Source organism: Haliaeetus leucocephalus, unplaced genomic scaffold (assembly GCF_000737465.1).
Source record: "Haliaeetus leucocephalus isolate CR32 unplaced genomic scaffold, Haliaeetus_leucocephalus-4.0 Scaffold819, whole genome shotgun sequence".
NCBI lineage: Eukaryota > Metazoa > Chordata > Aves > Accipitriformes > Accipitridae > Haliaeetus > Haliaeetus leucocephalus.
The window spans coordinates 3,670,513-3,693,357 of NW_010973255.1; the positions used below are offsets into that span (position 1 = coordinate 3,670,513).

At 38.2% G+C, this 22,845-nt stretch overlaps 1 protein-coding gene across 1 annotated transcript in view; it reads right to left on the bottom strand.

The window, feature by feature from the left end:
• The window catches only part of CCDC170 (coiled-coil domain containing 170), a 44,661-nt gene that overhangs the window by 13,225 nt on the left and 8,591 nt on the right, over window positions 1-22,845 (bottom strand). The window contains exons 5-7 of the mRNA XM_010581929.1: window positions 19,502-19,646; window positions 17,515-17,700; window positions 6,257-6,574 (exon numbers count right to left, since the gene is read on the bottom strand). Coding sequence (XP_010580231.1) covers window positions 6,257-6,574; window positions 17,515-17,700; window positions 19,502-19,646 — 649 coding nt within the window. The remainder of the gene's footprint in view (window positions 1-6,256; window positions 6,575-17,514; window positions 17,701-19,501; window positions 19,647-22,845) is intronic.

Sequence of the window (22,845 nt, forward strand, 5' to 3'; positions counted from 1 at the left end):
AACATTTTTTGTTGGGTCTTACAATAGTGGCCAGATTGAGTTCTAGCTGAGCTTTTGCCTTTCTAATTTCCTCTCTGCAAATGTGATATGGATAAGTAAGTCTCAGAGGACTGCTTCCAAATTATTAACTCTTAAAGGGTGTTCAACTAAAAGATTCTGCTAAAAAAAGATAATAATTTCTGTAATCCAGCCAAAGGCCAAGGCTAAAAGGATAGAATTTCATAACAATAAATTAGACTAACAAGTCTGAAAACACTTCTAGTTCTACACTGTTAACTTTGCAACACCTACATACAGTGGAAGTTGTAAACTACTTATAAATTAAATGCCTGAAAGCATTTGATTACAGTACTGCCAAATACTGAAAGACAGTTCTATCCAAAAAGTTGCTTGCTTCCCTCTTTCCCTCTCTCCTCTTCTTACTGTCATATAATTATTTGATTACATAATTAATTATGTTGCATTTGTAACTCAGTGTTCAGGCACCCATCTCCAAACAGTCTTCATTTTAAGCATCTGTTTGCCTCCTGTTAATAAAATGAACAATAAGCGCACAAAACTCCCATTAATTTTAATGGCACGGAAGGGTTTCCAACTTAGACTGCAATTGAATACAAACAATAGTTCGCACCCAGCCTGCCTAAAAAACACTGAGAAATTACTGTTGCTCCTAACAGTGGCAGAAAACACTAAACAATAATAAAACTGCAAGACCCCCCACACACATTTTATGCTTTTCTGCATCACATATCACTCAGTATGAAAATAATAAAGCTTTCAGTAACTTGTGCCCACAGAGATGCACTGCTGCCAGAGAATGCAGAGCCCCTTTATGAGGCTGCAGAGCGGCGCTGGGCACAGTCCAGCTGTGTAGGGCTTTTACAGGCTTCAAAGGTCCATAAACAGGAGAAGGTGAGGGATCATACCACAGAAGGTGAGACCACAAAACCACTAAGTTGTCGGTTTATCTTCCAGAGCATCCTGGAGTAACTTTCATCTTTGGCTTAGGGACAATCAACTACTTAAGGGTTTCCTAAAATATAGTTGCACCCTTATTACCCACCCATGCCTCTATCCAGTGACTATACAAAGGATGCATTTTTGGTCCTGCAGTTCTGACCTCCACAATTTTCTGTGCCAATGACTTGTGCAGCTTCATCAGCCAGCCTGCAAAAAAACAATTCCTGCTTTTTGTTTTAATGTGGCTAGCTGATAACTTCAAATGAAGACCTTTTATTTCTTGTGTCAAAAGAAGTTGCAAATACTTATTTCCAGAGGCACCTCCTACCTTGGGGACAGCAGGGTTCATCACTGCTGCAACTAAATAACCCTCAGTTAAAATCTTCCTGAACTTTATTTTTTCTCGTTCTAAGCTTTTATTTCTTCTTGTGCTTAGAGGGCATGTGCAAGCAGCAGGCCCAGCCCCACACCACATCAGAACAGAAAGTGGGCTACAGCTATGCAGTCGGTAGGACATTTCCCTCAACAGCCCAAAAGTCACAGACAGGCACATGGTGGACTTAGGATGAGTGCAAAAAAGCAGCGTGTAGGATGAAGTTACAAGGTCCTTCACATCATAGTGGCAATTTTTTTTTCCTCTTTTCCAACATAACAACTAAATATTCTCATCTTCTTAGTATTATCTTGACAACTAATAAACTATACTGTTCTGGTGTGGTAAGATGCTATCTTAAACTTCCACTGATTTATATGTAACCATACACGCACACGTGCACCTAATACAATATTTTTTTTAAGACCCCTTCCAGCTGAAAAGCATTAGAGCTGCCACATCTCTTATCATGGTACTTATGACTTGTACTTTGCTTTACTGCATTGCACTCACCATCCCAAGCTGGAAAGATCTTGTCTGTTGAGCCTTTCCTTGCATGGAAGCCTCTAGACACTCTCATGGCCCTTCCGGTACTTTTTGAGGGCCCTTTTTTGAATGAAGTGATCATAACTGCGTGTGCTACTCAGAATGCAGCAGCCATGGATTTATACAGTGGCATAATTACGGTTTTCATTTTCTTCTCAACTTTTTTCCTAATAATTTCTCACATTCTAGTTGGTTGGGGTTTTCTTGGTCAGCACTAAGTCAGTACCTATATTACTCTGCCTTTATCAATGTTTCCCTTAATTTCCCAAATTATTTTCCACTCATTTCTTTTGTTTGAAGGATAAAGTGGATAAATCCCTAAAAGTAAATATGCATTTATGACATTGCCATAAAAATCATTATGAAACGAGAACCGCAGGAGATTTTAATGGGAGCAGTAGTAGAGCCTAATCAATTTTGGCATTTAAGAGTCTGTATATCAATATGTAATGACAAAAACTGATAAAATTAAGATAATCTACAATCAGATCTGCTGTGGGTATTCAAGAGAAACAGTTTTGGCCATATGAATTTAATTTGCTGCAACAGATCTGTAACAAAACTTGTCAAACAGAAAGGATCTGAACCCAGAGACCTCATAACCAGGGCTGAGCTCTGTATGAACTGAGAACATTTGCTTGCCTTGAACTCCAGGTGCCCATGAACCCCTCTGGTATGTTACAAATAATAAATGACAAAAACACTGAAGAGCTGTGCAAACATATTCAGATGATACACATATTACTATAACTGCTGAAAAGATCATTAGGACACTGATTTAAAGCAGTTTCTTAATCCTGCAATAGAATATCACTGGACATTGTCAGAGTATATGCTGATTTTTTTTTTTTTTGAATGAAATTACAATTTTTGCTAATGTTAATGCTAAGGGCTAGTATACAGACTATGACTAACTCAGATGCCCTTCAGATACCAAAATCACCATAATTAGGAGACATAATCTTCAAAAGCATTTCAGATTTAACAGAAAGTCTGACTATAGCAGTTGCAGGTCTTTTAAAATTTAAATTTTTCACAGTTCTGTTTGACAGGTGCATATGCAGAGGTAAGCCACACATAGCTGACTGGGCTTGGATGTAAAGATGAACATTCTGCCAGTTCATCTAGTGTATACAATCCCATACACAAAACTCCCAGAGGAGCTGTAGTGATGATTTAAAAATGAAAACCCAAAACCTGTTTAGCAAAGGCATCAAAACACTCAAACAGAGAGGGTCCTCTTTCTGCCAAATTCTTGCATTGTCTTTTCCTGGTCCCACTAATCTAGTTTGCAAAGGCAAGTTGCTTGCAGCAATGTCCTGACAGAAGTGAAACAAGCTTTACTCAGGGAAAGGAAAGATCTAACAGTAATCCTCCTCCTGTTATACGTTAGTGCATTCATTAGCACATTTTTAATTTCCAGCAGCAAGGTACTCAGCTGCTGGATTCATACCCCTAGCTGTCCTGGCATTGCTGCTGGATTGCAGCCACAAAGGGACTGTTTGGAAACAAGCTAGCTAGGGCACCGCAACGCTACAGGCTAATTTACCCTGCCAAGAAGTTTAATGACTCACTTTTGTGGGTCTTTTACTTAAGACTGGACAGTTCACTGAGAGGTCTATAAGAAATCCTATCTGAAGACAATTAACCTTTTTCCTGATTGACTGATAGTAAAGCATACGTATCCTAATACTGATGTTATATCCAAATCCTGGAAAGAAATTCACCCAGAGATGCAATAGGAATCTGATCAACACAGATATACCAACATGTATATTCCTTACAAATGGAACCCTAGAAAATGTTCTTTTAATTCTGATTTACAGAAAGAAAAGCAATTCACTGTAAAACAATTTTTTGATGACAAAGTCTGTGTTCTATTAGAAACAGCTTCACAGGTATATAATATTGGCATTTTAGCTTAGTTATTTCAAAGTCCCTAATCTTAATGCAGAAATTCTTTTGAGAATAGATGCCAGCACTGCTTTAATAACATAGTTCACTTTGGGGCCATGCAAATAAATTTTTCCAAATGAGTCATAGCAGTCAAACATTAAAGCTTCATCCCTTAACATACTTAGTAAATACAATGATCTACAAAACTTCATCATTCAACTACAACGACCAAATTCACCAGGCAATATTAAGTTTAAAGCTAATATTTATGGTTCAGAAAACTGAGCCACAATTTTTTTTTTTTTAGAAAGAACTAGCATTTTGAGGGAGTATTGCTAGAAGGATAGTAAGCAATTGCTGTATTTGCTAGCAGAGGCAGAATGCTATGCTAGACGTACCTGACATAGCTCCTCTACTGTATAAAAATAAACCAACAAAAGCTGGCAACTGTAAGACCAGCATCTTAGTTCCAAAGCACAGATTTAGGCAGTGACAGATTGGAGTTGATACCTGCTCTGTCTTAGTAACAAAGGCTTCCTTTTAGCACATATATTTGATTTTGATAGCAATAATACTGAAAAACAAATCTGTCTCCATCCTCAGACACCCTCCCCAAAAAAGGGAGTTATTTTCCATTGCAAAAGTCAACAGGTGTTTCAGGGGGCGGGGCAGGGAAGTTAGAGCACAGCATCCAAATAAATTAATTTTAACATAGTTATGGGAAAATACCTGTTTTTCTGAACATGAGCTTCTTTACCTCTAACATAAGAATAATCACAGCTGTTTAGAAAAAAATAGTTGATTATTGTATATTTTACAGTAGTTCTCTAACAGAACATGACTTCTCACATCAATACTGTTACTTGAAGAACCAGCCACATTCCCATCAAGCAGCTGGAAAAGTTCATATCTGCAACAAAATATAGACCAAGTTTGAATCTTCCCCAATACTACCAGTCTGCAGGATAATCAAGTGGGCAACCCAGCATGTAAACCTAATATTAAGGAATAAAATCAGGAACAATAAGAACTGGAACAAGTAGCACACACTATACATGTACTGTAGTATATCCACAAAGAGACTAACAGCTGCTCAATGTACTACACAAATGGACTTAGCCACAACTGAATCTTAGAAAAGCAGCAGGTCACCTAAAAGCACTCCCAGGAGCAAAACCTTTTTACTCAATAGCTAACAGTCAACCTAAATTTCCCTGTCTCAGCAGTTCTCAAAATAATCAACACTCAACAGAGTGTACTGTATGCCAAAACACTAAACAGTACAAACACACATGCACATAAAATTCTCATTAGATTTCAATTTGAAAGTATTTTGCTTATGGAAACAACACTCCATGACATATAGCAAAACTGTAAAGGGCTTCTATATGAAAAAGTTGCTGCCACACTTCCACTTCGGTGGATCACTTTTAAATGTTAATAATTTTTGCAAAGCTTGTTTTAATTGAAATTTAGCATACTGACTCTCAAACTAAGGTATAGGGGAGCTGGTCTGTGTTTTTTAACAAAATATTTAATCAAAATTCACAAGGATATTTTCAAGAGCTATTTCCAATCTTGGACAGAATACAAAAATATTTGCTAACATAAAAACCTATTACATCAGCAGGAGATGCTAGAATCTTAAAATCTGGCAAGGACACAGAAGTTGTTTTTCAGTGGCTCAGTGAAAACAGCTTTTGATTTAGTGTGTAACTTTTAATTATACAGTAGTCCTCACTGACAAAATTAATATATGCCCATGTAAGCAAGTGAGAAACTTCAGTGCAGCGTCGGGATACTGACATTGGTCAGACTGTATTCTGGCTCACCTTCCTCCTCAGCTGTCCCTTCTCTACCTGTACATGCAAACACACCTTTGCAAACACTACCAGTCAAAACACCTTGACCCAGAGGATTAGAATACCCAGCTGCCTTCCTATTGCCTTTCTCCTGGATGGTGAGCAGTTAGAGTTTCAACAATGTTTATCTCTAAGTGTAAAAATACTTTTTTCTTTTTTAGGTGCAGGTTTTGAGGGTTGGAGGGAAAGAAGGAAATTTCCTGGGACAACTCATCAATTATGTCTGCTTTGAGAAGCAAGTCAGTCCTTGAAGTCACTACCGTAGCAGCAAATCCATATTTGCTCACATGTTCTACTAAATCATAGCAACCACACAGCCACTTCTGATGTCTGCTAAGTGACACCAAAACCAAATTTCAATGTCTTAACTGAAAGACCATTCCATGTCTTTTCTTGTTAACAGCTTCTATTATTAATTTCATTTCTGACCTCTTCCTACTTAATAAAACATAGATGCTTTTCACCTATTATCTCAAATCAATAGACAACAAAATTAAAGGTTTCTATAATTTCAAAACCTAAGCAGAAGGAACCAACATTCTAACAGATTAATAAAATGAAAAAGGATCCAAAGAGAATAAATACACACATTGGGCAAGTGCAGTAGTTGCTGACTTACTATTTCTTTACTCCTCTCTTTGCAGTTTATTTCTTGGATCCTCTCCAAAATGGCCTTCTCGGAAGGTTTAACTATTGCAGATCTACCGCTGAGTAGAGTAGCAATTTGTTCTTTAAAAGCCACTAAAGAGGTCTGAGCAGTCCTGACCTCTTCTCTGCTGCTCTTCAAGCTTCTATCCAGCTCACTGGAAGATTTCTTCAGATTGTGCAGCTCCTGCTTTGAGGCGTCCAAAGCTTTCTGGTTAGCAGTCAGTTTATCTTGGAGGTTTCTAATTTCCATCTCCAAATTCTGTCTCCCTATTATAGCACTGTCCAGATCCTAAAATACATGAAAGATTAAACCAGGCTTTTAAAATTTGTTATAACCCCTCCACTCCACACACAAAGCAGGGAGTAACTCAGAAGCAGGTCCTGCAGATAGAGAAATTAGGACCCATATTGCTCATATGGGCTCAACATCAGAGCTTCATAAGAGAACTCCCACTGAAATTGGTGAAAGCTCAAAGCCTGCTGTAATCACACTATAGACTAACCTCTTGCAGTGGGTTGCAAGTAGTAATACATTAATAAAATTTGCAGATAAACAAAAAGCAATTTTTAATTGTAAAACTACTGCTATCTTATTTTTTCATTCAGATAATACAACTTAGAAAACAAACGGTGAACAAGATGTAACACAAATAAAGCCAAAGTACCACACCTTAGAGGGGAAAGAATGGAATGGAATGGAATGGAATAGAATATTTCAGCTGGAAGGGACCTACAATGATCATCTAATCCAACTGTCTGACTGGTTCAGAGATGACCAAAAGAATACACATGAACTCTTTGAATATAGTGTTAAGAGCAGAATTAGAGGTGGTCTCTGAGATCAATTTACCTGAATGTGACAAAAATTCCTGAGATTATTTACACACACAGAAATGGGGAGTGAGGGGCCAAACAGAAAAAGTTGATGTTAAGACAGCATAAAAGGTACAAATGCTCAAATACCAATTTCACCCCAAAGAAGAAATCTTTAGATTGCGAAGCACTTAGAAAAATTTTCAAAAAGGGAATTATTCTGAGCTACGTCATTTTCTGAAGAAGGCAAAATTCCTATTATCATATGGTCAAATTTGCCTGAGGAGTAAAAGAAAGTCAATGAAGAGCTATGCATCCTTCCACAGAGCCTACAAGTGCCCCCATCTGCTGCTCAGCTGGGCTGTCAGTGTGCAGAAGCATGACTGGGGAAGGACTAATGGGATAGCAGTTCTATCTAGTAACCTTGTAAGTTTTTTTGGTTTTGTTTTTGCTTTTTTTTTAAGAAGTCAGTCCCTTGCATTTCAGAAGTAATACACTCAAAGATAATGTTGTCTTTGGTAGGGAGACAGGGTACTGTAAGATAAGGCTACCTGGTGAATAGCCCATAGAATTTACTGCTCAGGGACATCCTCATATCTTTGGCATTTTGTCATGGTTCTCATTCAGCCGCTGACACCCACGATCCTTTCTTTCTAAGACCAGAGCTTTTAAAAGTTATTTTCCCTTTACCTTCTGATAAGTCAAGACTTGGTTTGGAAAGAACTAAAAATAGCTAGTACATATATACCTACATCTGTTGTTTATAAAATATTGACCCAACAAGGCAGAGCAGACAGACAGAACTGTGTATCCTGACCCATGACACAAAAGCAAATGATGACAGAAAAATGAAAGAAAAATAACCCATCTAAACATAAAGAAAAAAATCACCTCTCTCATTCAGTCAGCTTGTGAACCTCTTTCCTTTCCCCACAATACCAATATTAAGAGTGCTTACACACTCATATACAAGAATAAAATTTGCAGTGAAACCAACTAAAAGTATAGCAAAGACTAAGCCTTCATTCCTCAGGGTATTATCTGATTGATAGGAACAAATGGGAGAGAATATTACATCACACAATACACAAAATCATGCCAGAGGATGGCATATTTATAGAGAGTGGTTGAATTTCTCTGGAAATTTCAGTTGTTTAGCAGAGGCTCAGTAAGTGGATTGGTATGAAGATTGTGTACATTGGAGTTAAAGAATTGTTCCCAGAGCAGCTGTGAATACGGTGACCACTTGGGGGTCTCTCAGGGTCTACGTGTGCTTGCTGCATAGTCATAGTAAGTCATTTGTATTATTAGAATACATGCCAATCATGTAATAAATCCAGGAGTATTTATGTAGATCAGCAGTGAGGATGGACAAAAAAGGAGTTTGGGAGGCACCCTTGGAAATAAAATAGAAACCTACGATACTAAAAAAACTAAAATTTTTAAATAGCTTCCAAAAGTCAAACATGCAAACACATAAATGAAGACAAACTAACACAAACCCTGTCATTTAGGAAATTATTTGTTACTACCCCTTTCTAAAGTAATTGTAGAACTCTCTTAGAAACAAATGTTGGCATGATTCCTTGTTATTTTCTCTTTTTTATTCTAAACAAGTCCTATTAATAGAAAATTCCCACCTGTGCTCAGAATTACATTATGGTAATTACAGCAAAGAATAAAGAATGGTTTATTTCAATTACAGTTTTCAGCAGTATGTATTTTTCCTTTCAGAAAGGCAGTGCAAAAGTAGTTTGCCAGTACCAGAAGCTTACCTAATTACAATCTTGTTTCAAATTGTGAACATCTGCAAACAAACACAGTTGAATCAAAAGATCAAGGTATAAAATAAGGAACTGCAAGCCTGTCGGTGCCCAAACATTTAAAAAAAAAAAAAAAAAACAAAACCCAAGCAATTTACAGAATGAAAAGCCATAAACGTCAAAACATTAAAATTCTTAACAATTCTCCTTGAAACCTCTCTTGAATGGAGAGCATTTACACTGGCTAGCTGCAGCAAGGTCAGCCTAAGCGTTGAACAGTATCCGGAAATTCAGAGACTGTGACATGTAAAGGTGATATCCCAACTAGAAGAAAACCCCTAAGAGCCTAAGTGATCAGTGCAAGCAGATAAAACAATTTCCACCACAGAAGACTGAAAGGATAGAACTGCAACAGTTCATGTTTTCTCTTTGGCTCTTCAACACTTATGGTTAATGTCCCATGGCTCTGAATTATATGAAGGTTTCAGTGTGCAGCTTGTAGGGTCAAAAAAGCTACCCAACACTGACACACAACCGATTTTGAAAACAGGAATAATTATGGAAATTGATGTTCAAAGAAAACAGAATTAGACATTAGATGGATTTACCCAGGGTAACTGTGTCAATGACATGGGTGTTAGACACCAGAGATGCAGATCTACCATGGCAATACTCACCTGTGGACATAGAAAGCGGCACCAAAGGTTCTTCAGCTAACTGAGACCAGAGCAAAAGGGCTCATATGGCATAGTGCCATACTTAAAGTTACCCACTCAGGCTGGGATGCAGTCTACCCACGCTCACCTGCTGGCACCCTACCTGCACTAGACTAGAGAAGATGTAAGAGTACCCAGACCATTGCACAAAACTGCAAGGCCTCCCTCATGAGAAATCATGTGTTCAATATTAGCTCAGCTGCATTTACAGAAAACGTGTTCAAGCTGTAACAGGTGGGGAAAATTACTGCTGTCTTTTAAGCAGAGAAAGAGAGGGACCCTTTTACAAGGAATGGCTGGAAGAGCTGTATTTAACACTGCAAAACAAAATGAGGGAGACATGATCACATTAAAGAGGCAGACAAATGAAAGAGAGGAAACAAAGGAGAAGGTCTTTTAAGTAATAATACATAACCTCACTCTGTTGATCTCAATATCTACTATGCATTTTTTTAAAGCTGTAATAAATCTTCCTTAATATACTGTATTCTTTCATATTTCTCAAAATTTCAACTAGCATGTCCTATACACATATAAGGTCTGTTGGTCTGTCAGTTTATCCAATAATCATTTTTTTAAAAGTGGACACTAGTCAAATTAATCACTCTTTCTGAGGCACTTTTAAGTGTCAGATTACATACTATAACTAATAATTAATCTATTTCAACTTTTAATTTCTTTAGAACATCTGAGTGGACATTACCTACTCCAAAGTGATTCAGGTGGTCAAACTCAGTTTTCCAGAGCTTTGAATTACCTCCTCTAGTTCTCCCTTCCTAAAGCAAACGAACAAACAAACAAACAAAAACAAACAAACAAAAAAAACAAAAACAAACAAACAAAAAAAACAAAAAAAAACAAAACCAAAAAACAATCCCACCAGCACAACTGAAGCACATTCAGAGAAAACACAACAGGTCCGCATCCCAAAAGCACTGTAGCATTTTATTATGTTTGTAAGTAAACACAAATTTCATTGCTCATTTATCTAACGATACACTACAAAAATGAAATCTTTACTTTCATCTAATCCAATAAATTAAAACAGGCTGTGAAAATGGTTTTTCTCTAATGCATGTATGACATTACAGAAGCACGCCACACCCTATTAAAAAAGCCACTATTGTGGCTTTGCAGATGACTTTGTGATAATACCAATTTTTATCTCCAGCACCAGCTTTCATCTTAACTTCTAAAGAAAAAAAAAATAGCAAAGAATGTACAAAAACTCTCTTTTTGTACTGAAATTTTTGGCGCTAGGAATGGCTTTGTTCAATTTTAAACTGCTGAGCAAATTTATTTTTATTTACATGAATTTTTAAAACCTGTGGGCTTCCAATACTAAAAAGTGTCCAACCACATTTTCTTATGCATTTACATATTGGAATCAAGCTCAGGTGCTTGCAAGTTTGGCAACATTTAATTTCAGAAACTCTGCAAAGGTCTTCCCACAAAACACCTGCAGAAGAGAGGATGGCATGAAGGCTTCCCTTTCCACTGAGCCCTCTGAAGAGCTGTGAAGCTTTAATTAACAATCTTTCAGGAACGACTGGCATTCATTTCTGTGTTTCACTGTTCCTACACATGCAGTAGCTCCTAAAACAATTTCTCACTGGAAAGGAAACTGAATCATCATTTGCTGTTCAGGTTAAAATGGAGAGGTTTCCCCACAAACTGCACAGACCACAGCCACCTAATCACACAGTCTGTATTACCCAGCAGCCCTGTGGACAAACTATGCGGACATACTCCTCCTGAACCCCATTAATTATCTGAGCCATAGCGAAAGCAACGGACAGCTGCAAAGATGTTAGAGGAACTCATTCTCTCCTGATTTAATGTAAGCTGTTGTAAAATTTTTCACAGAAGAGGTTATCAACTAGGCAAGCCTCTATAGCCCTTCCTTAATTAGTTATCCATCAAAATTACAATGATATTTAAGTTCTATTATTAAAATATATTGTATTGATTGTGCCCGCTGCGTGCAATTTTTTTAAATGTCAGACAAAATTATTATTTTCACAGAAAAACTGTAAGAAAGATTACTCTTACGAAAGCTATTTTCATACTTGAGATCAGCTTTGCACCTAACATACTTTAGGGAAAATCCCAACCCCACCTAAATTGGTGACAAAAGTTTCACTGACTTCTGTTGAGTCAAGATCCCACTGAAGACAAGAGATTAAAAGACAATTTTAGTAACAATGACATTGTTATACTTACTGTAAATACACCTTATTTCTCAGATTTAAAAATAATTAGAACTTTATAGTAAGTTCAATCAAGAATTTATGGAAACATGAAAATGAATACTCGCTACAGGAAAAGCAAAAAACTTAGCAGAGAAATGAAACGCCAGTTTTTCACTTCCAATGAGATAAAGAGAAATGCAACACTGTAAGAAGGTAGACACTGACTTGAAATCTCATGAGGCAGCTGAGGCTCTGCCTGGAGAATTCAGACCTTTAACAGCAACAGACAGAGACAGCGTCCAGAGCCTTACCTGGACGTTAGCAATATAGCTGTCCCATGTACAGAACTGGAGGAATTTCTGATTATTTTTGGTCAAAATTCACTGATAATGACAGGGCCATTTTCTAAAGGGCTTTCGTGAGATTTTATGTGAAACATTCATACTGTATCATATAGTAGCAGCAGCAGCTGCTAACATGGAGATGCAGCCTTTGAATCAGGAAGTCCCAGACTGATGGAAGCTGAGAGCATGTATGGCCAAAAGTATTTCTGCATGCTTGCCCACACATCAGCTACTGGCCACTCACACAGCTTAGACAACAGTTGTTTGGCTTGACATAGCAGATTCCTACATAATTGCTGTCCTTCACCAACATCTATCACTCTACAACCACTGTCACAACCATCTCCTCCCTTTTATTTCTTGGAGCAGCCATGCGTTAACCTAGGCCCTTGTTACCCTTCTAGAGGAAACTCTGGGCTTTTGGGCTGTCATCTATTTTGAAGAGCAGAGTATTTAGGTTAAATAATTTGAGAGGGGTTTTAGACCAGAGAAGGGCATTTGAACTTATAATCCATTGTTGGATGCGAGGGGAAACAGTGACAAAGGATGAGGAAAAGGCTGAGGCCACCTTTGCCTCAGTCTTTAATAGTAAGACCACTTGTTCTCAGGGTACACAGCCCGCTGAGCTGGAAGACAGGGACGGGGAGCAGAATGAAGCTCCCATAATCCAAGGGGGAAATGGTTAGTGACCTGCTACACCGCTTAAACACACACAAGTCTATGGGGCTGGATGGCATCTACTGAGGGGTCTGGTGGAAGGGCTCACCAAGACACTTTCCATCATTTATCAGCAGTCCTGGCTAAAAGGGCAGCTCCCAGTGGACTGTAGGTTACCAAATGTGATGTCCATCGACAAGAAGGGTCAGAAGGAGGATCCAGGGAACTACAGGCCTGTCAGTCTGACCTCAGTGCCGGGGAAGGTTATGGAGCAGATCATCTTGAGTGCCATCACACGGCATGTGCAGGACTACCAGGTGATCAGGCCCAGTCAGCAGGGGTTTATGAAAGGAGGTCCTGCTGGACTGACCTGATCTCCTTCTATGACAAGGTGACCTGCTTAGTGGATGCAGGAAAGCCTGTGGATGTTGTTTACCTAGACTTTAATAAAGCCTTGGACACCATTTCCCATAGCATTCTCCTGGAGCAACTGGCTGCTCATGGCTTGGACAGGTGTACTCTTCGCTGGGTGAAAAACTGGCTGGATGGACGAGCCCAAAGGGTTGTGGTGAATGGAGTTAAATCCAGTCGGTGGTGGGTCACAAGTGGTGTTCCGCAGGGCTCAGTATTGGGGCCAGTTCTGTTTCATATCTTTGTCAATGATCTGGACGAGGGGATGGAGTGCACCCTCAGCAAGTTTGCAGATGACACCAAGTTGGGAGACAGGGTTGATCTGCTCGAGGGTAGGAAGGCTCTACAGAGGGATCTGGACAGGCTGGATTGATGGGCTGAGGCAAATCGTATGAGGTTCAACAAGGCCAAGTGCCAGGTCCTGCACTTGGGTCACAACAACCCCATGCAGCACTGCAGGCTTGGGGAAGAGAGGCTGGAAAGCTGCCTGGCAGAAAAAGACCTGGGGGTGCTGGTCGACAGCCAGCTGAATATGAACCAGCAGTGTGCCCAGGTGGCCAAGAAGGCCAACAGCATCCTGGCCTGTATCAGAAATAGTGTGGCCAGCAGGAGGAGGGAAGTGATCGTCCCCCTGTACTGGGCACTGGTGAGGCCGCACCTCAAGTCCTGTGTTCAGTTTTGGGCCCCTCACTACAGGAAAGACATTGAGGTGCTGGAGCATGTCCAGAGAAGGGCAACCAAGTTGGTGAGGGGCCTGGAGCACAAGTCTTATGAGGAGCAGCTGGGGAAACTGGGGCTGTTTAGTCTGGAGAAGAGGAGGTTGAGGGGAGACCTTATCGCTCTCTACAACTACCTTGAAAGGAGGTTGTAGTAAAGGTGGGGGTCGGTCTCTTCTCCCAAGTAACAAGAGATAGGACAAGATGAAACAGCCTCAAGTTGCATCAGGGGAGGTTTAGATTGGATATTAGGAAGAATTTCTTCACTGAAAGGGTTGTTCAAGCATTGGAACAGGCTGCCCAGGGAAGTGGTTGAGTTACCATCCCTGCAAGTATTTAAAAGACATGTAGATGTGACACTTAAGGACATGGTTTAGTGGTGGACTTGGCAGCATGAGGTTAATGGTTGGACTTGATGATCTTAAAGGTCTTTTACACCCTAAATGATTCTATGATTTTATTAATACTGGCACCTCAATCAGCACCAGGGTCTCAATATACCAAGTGAATTACACATACATATACAAAAAGCCCCACATTAAATTAACAGTAATAATAAGGTATAAAACAGAATGCAGTTATCTTCCAGATGAGTTCTTACACCAGCCACAACTCCAGTTACCACTGTCATACCACAAGGACTGTGAACTAGCTTCATCTTATCTCCCATCTTGTCTGATGATTCAACCTGGAAATATTTGTGATGCTTCCTGAAAATTGTCCCTAATATGTATTTTCTTACTGATATCTTATAAACCAAAAAAAAAAAAAAATAAAAAAAATAAAAAAAATCCAGGTTCTAAGAAATTCATTACTTTATTTATCTATTGGGACAAGAAAACCTAAAATCATTTGGTTGTGTCTCCTACAAAGTATTTAGGTGTATTCAAAACATAGGCATGCTTCTCAAGTTTAGTCAATTTCCTTAAATAATAAGTTTATATTTTAATTAATTATGTTTTCATACAATCAATTATTTTAATAAATTTATACTAATTAAATGCTACTTAGATAAATTGTATTCATTAATAACAATTTAATACAAGTCAGTATTGAATACTGAAGAGTATTTTCTTGGTTAATTTTGCATCAGTTTGCAGCAGATATATTTGTATTATTTGAAATACAATCAAGAATTTTAATTATGTTCTTTAAAGACATTGCATGGTGCACATCTTTGCAAAACAGGTGTTTTAATTAACACTTCAGAGGGAATCACAAATATTTCCAGGTTGAATCATCAGCGAAGATGTGACACAAAACAAACCAGTTTACTAGTTCTTGTGGTTCATCAATAGCAATGCTGTACAAAAGGCAAATTCATCTGAAAGAAGAATATATGCATCTTCTTCTATACCTTAAATAAATGCCATATAGGAATTTATTAAATACTAGAAAGAAACTTGGTTAGAGCAAATGAGACATTTTTCAAGGACCTACAGACATTCTCAAAGAATGTTACAGTTCTGTAATTATGATTATCATAATCAATAATCACTGTCTGGACATACAGAAAGAACAAACAGGTATTCTGATTCTCAGTCTAGAAATCTGGGCAGTATTTAAAAGTTATTTTCCATCAAATGCAAATTTGATATCCAGCACTGCCAGAATAAAGATATGCACAATAGTTACAGAACTCCAGGAGCAAGCTTTTGCAATATTTGATCAGAAATGTGAGAAATTCAGAATTCTAAAAGAAAAGTAATACATTACAACAAAATGGTGGCTTGCTTTTGTTACTTATAATAGTTCTGAGACCCCGTTAGTTTCTGTTGTTTGCTGTTTGCTATTGTGATGCACTGAGGCTGAGAGGGGAACAGATAAAATTATCATTCACTTGTTAATGGTCCCCAAATGAAAACCAGCTAACTGCAAGAAATACTTGAGTATCAAATATACTAAAGAACATTCTGAATCACCCTCACATATTAACCTTAAAATTTAACCAATTGGCTTTCATTTTCTTCATCAAGAATTTCAGAATCTACAATCTGTTTAACTGAACATTAGATAGATAGCTGCCTCCTCCTGGGACATGAAGAAAGGCACCTGGTCAAGAGAGGGAGTTCATAGAAATCCCAAGGAGCAGGAATGAAGAACTACCTGGCAAGAAAAACTGGCAGCAATTCAGAGGGGTGGCAAGGAACAGTGTGGTAGCTGAGGCTTGCTGGAGAAGACTGACAGAACAGTGTGAAGGCCTCTATACACTTATGAAGAATTTTGAGAGAAAATTGGGGGAAACAGGTCACCATCTCAATCCATAATACAGAAGATAGCAAACACATCTGGCCCTGGGAGCTTCAGGCAAACACAGACAAAAGTCACTTGTACTCAGTCTGTGCTGGGTAAACTCTGCTACAGGCAATTCCATTAATTAAAGCTCAGAAAACAGTCCAGAAACACGCCACCATGTGTGTGTCTTCTGGCACAGGAACAGTATGGATTTCTGCTTTTCATCTTCACAGGGGAATGTCACAACATGTGCAACTCTGTTCATGTGCTTAAACTGTGCAGCACAGTATATGACAAAGTCAAACTGACTTTATACCACTGATGCCCTTCCTGTAACCTAAGAGACCTATCAGGGGAACAGGGAATGCCATACATCCTCCTGTAGATATGTGGATTTAAAGCATTTTTGCTTTTTTACTTATTTTTTCAATACTGAATTTCTTAATACACTTTTGTGAACACAAAACCTTCTTAACAAATTTACTCAGTATCTGCAAATTTAAGTAGCTAAACTGAAAGAGCACTGGAGGAGTCTGCAGCCTCTAGATAAGCCCTGATGGCACACACTTCATTTGAAAGGCAATGCTAATAATTTAGCAAGACATTTCTGTAAAATGGGTTAAATAAATTATGTATTTGGCACATGCACAATAACGATAGGAAAGTATTTTTCACAAAACTAGCTCAACTTTGGAAATGTTTTGGCAGTCAGAGCAAACTTGCAAAACAAGTCACAAATGAAGCCCTCATCTTGGTTTCAAACACCTCCTGATTCTGGCTTGCTTAGTGAGTAAACTACACTCTGCTCTTACTCACACACCTGTGTTTGAAGTAAAGTATGCAAACAAAATGTTTTCAAAAAGGACCTGTTTAAGTTTTTGGTGCAGGTTCTCTCTCAGTCCCATTTGAGTCTTAGAAAAGTTTACACAGCTTCGTAAGAAGTATTTTCAGCAGTAAGTAAAATTTATGACCCTTGTGGTACTTAATATTTATCTTCCCTACAACAAATTCTTTCTTCTCCAGAGCACACTGTCAGCTATCTCTCATCTTCTAAGTATTTTGCCTACAACCAAATCAGAACACTATATCCTTTAAAGTGTATGGTGGTGGTCTTCTGTTCAGGAAAAAAGGAATGCCAGAGGAGCGGGGAATAAGAAAACCAGGACGGATATATTTTATACAATGCTATTGTTTAATCTCCATATATTCTGAAGCTTTCAGAAAGTTGAGAATAACCTTAGAGAAATGTCCTTTTTAGGAAAGATCCTAATCACCAAAAGTCTTTCAGAAGCATTTTTTTCTCATACAACTCCTATTGAAAATTGAAATTTTGAGAAAACATTTGAAAACTAGACAAACATACACATCATACAATTATGTACCTTACTAAATTTTTCCATGCCTTGATAGTATCCTGCTGCCTTTTTCTGCTCCTTGGTCACTTCTGAAACAAGCCTTGTGATAGTTTCTCTACTAGCTTTGGACTCCATCTCATGGACACTGATAGCTTCTTGAAGAGCAGCAACCTGGTCTTTTAGTGTAAGATTTTCTTTACACATTTCAGACACCTAGAGAAATAATTCAAATATTAGTAACTTTTTTAAAGCACTTAACAATGACATATATTCATCCCAGTATACCTGCTCCTAATCATCCCAATAAAGGCATGGCTTTTCTGATGACCCCTGGGTCAGATTTATAACTGCACTCTACTATTCCTTTCTAAAAAGAGTAAAAATACAATTAAAATGAGAACCATATTCCCATCAGAAACCCACACCTTAGTGTAACGTGGTTCAGATTTACTCCCACACAATCTCTACGATCTATTAAACAAGTGGAGAGCTACTGTTGCTGCATATCTGCACTTGACATGAAGCAGGTCAGAAAATGAAACCAGATCATAAAGCTTACTTCATGTGAAAAACAAACCATTTCAGTTTGGCTTGTTAAGATTTATGCTCCTCAGTTGGAACAAGAAACTGAAAGCTACATTTTATGCTTGAAACTTTTTAGGTGTGGGGAAGATCTGAGTTAGTAACAGCTCATAAGCATATTCAAGGGCAGGGCCAAATACCTGGTGGGCTGCTGTTCTAAGCAGCCAACACCTTGGAAAAAGGAGTCATTTCCAAGAGGATTCCTGTTTTGGTACATTACGCTTTTTCCAAGAAGTGGAATAGATGAATGTGGGCACTTCAAAGAGTGCATAAGGTAAAAAAAATGTACCCTGACTCTTATTGGCAAGACGTTTGTTAGGACTAAGCCAGATCAATTCTGTCTTAAATAAAACCCTAACGTGGAAAAGAAGCTAAATAGACATGCCATGACCCCAAACAGAAAATGAGTTGCTAAGTTTTCATAATGCACACAGTTTTCAGCACAAATTAGATTTCCCAACTAGATTTAGTATTACATTGTTAAAACAAGACATCAATATATACCTTTTTAAACTTCAGTTACTTCCTTAACTTAAAGTATGTAAGAGTTACAGCTTAATACAAACATCTTTGCCTCTAATAACAACTAGCCAAGTTTTCTTAGAGTATCTATTACAGTTTCAATGTGCTTGTAATATTATGAAGGCAAGTACTTTAAGAAATCACTGGGATATGTACCTAGATAATCTTAATTTATTAAGTATTCCTTATAGCCAGAACTCTTACAATAATATGAAAATAATGAAACATAATTTCCCAAAATACCTTGTGTGCTCCCAAGTGAAGAAAAATAGGGATAGCAAAGAACAGGCAGAACATGAGAAAAATGCTCAAAATTAGGATAAATTGCCCTTCAGCATCATCAATAAAGTTTAAAAGAGTATACAAACAATTTTCCTTTCCTAAATGGAAGCTTAGTTCTTGGAACTTCAAAAGTATTCTGAAGAGAAATAACAGTTTTATGATTAAGTCTGAAAAACACCACACAGTTATTCACAGCATTTTGTTACAGGGCATAGTTAAGGTTGTTCTAGGGTATGCCATTTCAGATGTTTCTATTTAATGGTATGTTGGCTCCAGATAAATGTTAAGATCTAGTGGTACAGTTTACACATCACCTAGTGACTCCCAGTGTTAATGTTTTCAGGAAAGCTTTCAACCAACTATCTAACCACGGCTGTACTTGGGAACTACAGGATGATAAAATGCTTATGCAGATAAGAGCAGACTGAGTTCACTGAGGTCTATTAGTGTTCAGCATCTTTGAACATCAGCCCAATATGGAAGAGAAATCTGTCTTAAATGATAGCACTGTCTGCAAATCATTACTTAACACAAAGATTCCAGTCTTCATCACTTGCTTTATTTCTTTGACAACCAAATATTCTTCTGTTAAATCACTATACAGAAACCATTGCCTACACATAATCACCTTTGATGTTAAATGCTCTTGTGGTTTCTCTTTTTCTCTGATATTTGTGTCCAAGAATCCAGAAAGCTCTGTAAGGAACTCTTCATACTTTCTGCTGATTTTAGAAGCTTGACTCATGCTTTCTTCACACTCATTCAAATATTTACTAATCAGACAGAAAAAAAATAATACAGACATCAGGATGAATGTTCTCTGAAACAGAATTCTAGGCCAAAGACATTACCCCAAGATTATTGCTAGCTTCTGCATACCACAAAATTCATTTTAAAAGTTACATATAATTCTCTATATCTGTTATTTAATACGTATAACTTTCATTGTTGCTTTATGTGTAAACATTTCTTCATCTTTGCTTTTGATTAGCACTTCAAAGGATCTTCTATGATCCCAATCTCATTCTCAGCACAAGATTTCAGTAAAACACAAGAACCAGGTGACATCAATAAGCAGTGCCCTCAAGATACTAGAAATGGAGGCTGCAAGCAAAAGTTTAGAAAAAGTAAGGGGGAAGAGAGTGATGAAATTATAGTAAAAATATGCTAAAAGCACTTCATATCCCCTCTCTAACAAAGATGACAGTGCTGATCAACAGACTCTGGGGAAAGAGAAGCCCCTCTGGACTAATGGAAGTGTAGGACACCCAGAGTACCTGTGAAGGGAAGTTTACCAGCAGAAGCAAACAGAGATGGGAGACACTACTTTGCTGTACATACAGGCTTCTGCAGTGTAACACTACCCATGAAAGGGATCAATTAAAAAAGAAAATATCAAGGGACTACCACAAAAGTATGAAGAAAAGGCAGCTTTTTTTCATCAGTTTCATCACTCTCAAAAGGTGCCTATCATGCAGATACATATTCCACACAAAACATCTATTATCAGCCTTAACAGCAGGTATCAGTTTGTAAATGCTCTATAAGAATGAACAACCAAATAATAGAGCGGTCAGTTTAACTCATTGGCATAAATGTGGTTACATCCTTCCTGTTGCCAGGGTCAAAGACAAGTCCAGCAAATAAGCATTGCCACAGTCTGCATAGGTAGCAAACACATAGATTCAAATCTTGCTCATGATGTTGCAATGCTGAGCATTACTTCTGAAAAACTACAAAGAAAGAGATTAACAGAAATAGGCAACCAAACAAAGCTCAAAATGGCCATTAGTGTAATCCAAATATCAACTCCAGTACCTCTCAGATAATACCCATGAGAGAGGTACTCAGTGGTAGAGTACAGGAGACAAAACTATTAGGCTTTCAGTTGAGAAAAAAGGTACTTTCTAAAGCAAGGTCCTCACAAGGATCTGAACACTAGAATAAAATGAGATGTAAGGTATCACCAAACAGCTGTCTAGAGCAAATACTTTATTGAAACTCATTAGCTTATCAGAGCATAGCACTACTCTCAGTTTTTAATGTCGGCATGCTAGTCATTTCTGGACTCATTCTTTTCCATTTCTGATCTCTTCCTCTCTAGGTTGCCATTCAAACAGGAAACAGAGCATCACTCCATAATCAAAAAGCAGCATGAGTTTCCTATAGGAAACACACAGTGAGTGCAAATACAGTACGTTAAATGGTTATAAATCACTAAGCAAAAGAGATGGTCCATGAAAAACTTCAAGATGTTGCCTTAGGAAGGAGATCTGCGCAGTTGTTATCAATGCTGCGAAGTGGAAGAGATAGGAACAATAACAGAGAATGGAAAATATTAATTAATGCTCTGGACAGGATGAGGACAGTTCCATGTACTATTGCACAGCACACGCCATGAACCAAAAGAGGTCTGCCTTCTGCAGCAGGCACTGGCCCTCAGAAAACAAGTGCCTCACAGCTTCCTCACCTCTGGGCACCTTCGTCTCCTCTATAGCCCCAGCAAAACTAAACTGTGAGATGGTCGCTAAACTGCTGTCCTGAGGAGGGGTATGTCAGAAGTGAAAAGGTATAAGACTCCAGACATGTCATGCATGCATTCCTGTATGTTAGAATATTGTATGAGATTGACCACCAACCCCTCAAACTGTTCTGTGGCTCTGAAAAATCAAGGCACATCACACACAAACCTGTGCCTGCTTCTAAAAATAAACAATCTGAAGTACAAAGCACATACTTGACAACTCTGTGAATAACCCAATTACCTAGTAAGGCCATAAAGGTGTGAGCACCTAGAAAATAGGCAATCACGTACAAAAAAGTAGAACGCAGCTCTTGCACAGTTTTGCTAGCTCTTCAGAACTAATGAGCAAAGAGAAGAGGAGGAAAAAGAAGAAAAAAAAAAACTTTTCAGAGTTCAGGTTCTAAAAATACTTTGGCAATAGACCAGTTGAGTAGAAAAGCACCATTTGCAATAGGAGAGGTATACATCTGGAAGTCAATCACAGAATTCGTTAAACATTTTTTACTACATCCCTAGGTATAGAATGTAAATGTGCATTTCATGCCTACTGGCTTGCTCTTCCCTTTTATTAGTGGTTTTCAGTGAAAATCCTTCTTGAATACCTAATTAGGACTACTCATGTGCCATGTACTACTAAGGTGGCCAGACCAAGCAACTAAAGCTCATTAAGTCAATACATTGACTAGTGTTTAGTGGCACGGGTAACCATTAGCTGAGGATGAGAAAAAAACTTTGAAAACATACACTGTAGATTCACAAACAATCCAACACGTTTGTTCCTTCCAAAAGAGCAGACACCCTCCCTTTGTCCCTTCCCTTTTGCCAGCACTGTAGTGGTACACTCCAGGTGCACAGTGAACCAGACCTGGCATTGGTAGAGCCAGAAATTAAGCTTTTTATTTTGCTCAATTCTCTCTTGGAGCAGTTCCCTGGTCCCAGTCACCATGCAGCAACACAAACAGAAGTGCTGACACAAGTGTCATGGGCAAAACAGAGCAGCCAGGACCGCACTGGGAGTCACAGCACAGATTTATGCCACATAAAATTGATCATATCACTGTATCATACTAACATTGTTACACAGTATTTTGGCAGTTTTTTTCCCAGTGAGTCAGGCAAACAGGATAAGAGGTTTTTCTTCCTTTTATTTTCTCCCCCAGAAGTAGCACTTTAAAGAATCTTAACAACCATTATGTCAGAGACTCATGTTTTCTATGTTGCTAGGATGCATAATACACTTTTTGGCTTAACTATCTCCTCACTTATATTTGGATCGTATCCAAAATCTTTGGTGATCAACATTAACACTCTCCAGGCAGGCATTCTGGCAAATCAGCTGGTAATAGACAAATGCACTGCAATGGATTTCTCTAGATTTTAAAATAACTTAATTATCCATTTCTAATGCACAAAGCCTGGAAGAGCTGTGCAAAATACTGATTTGGGAA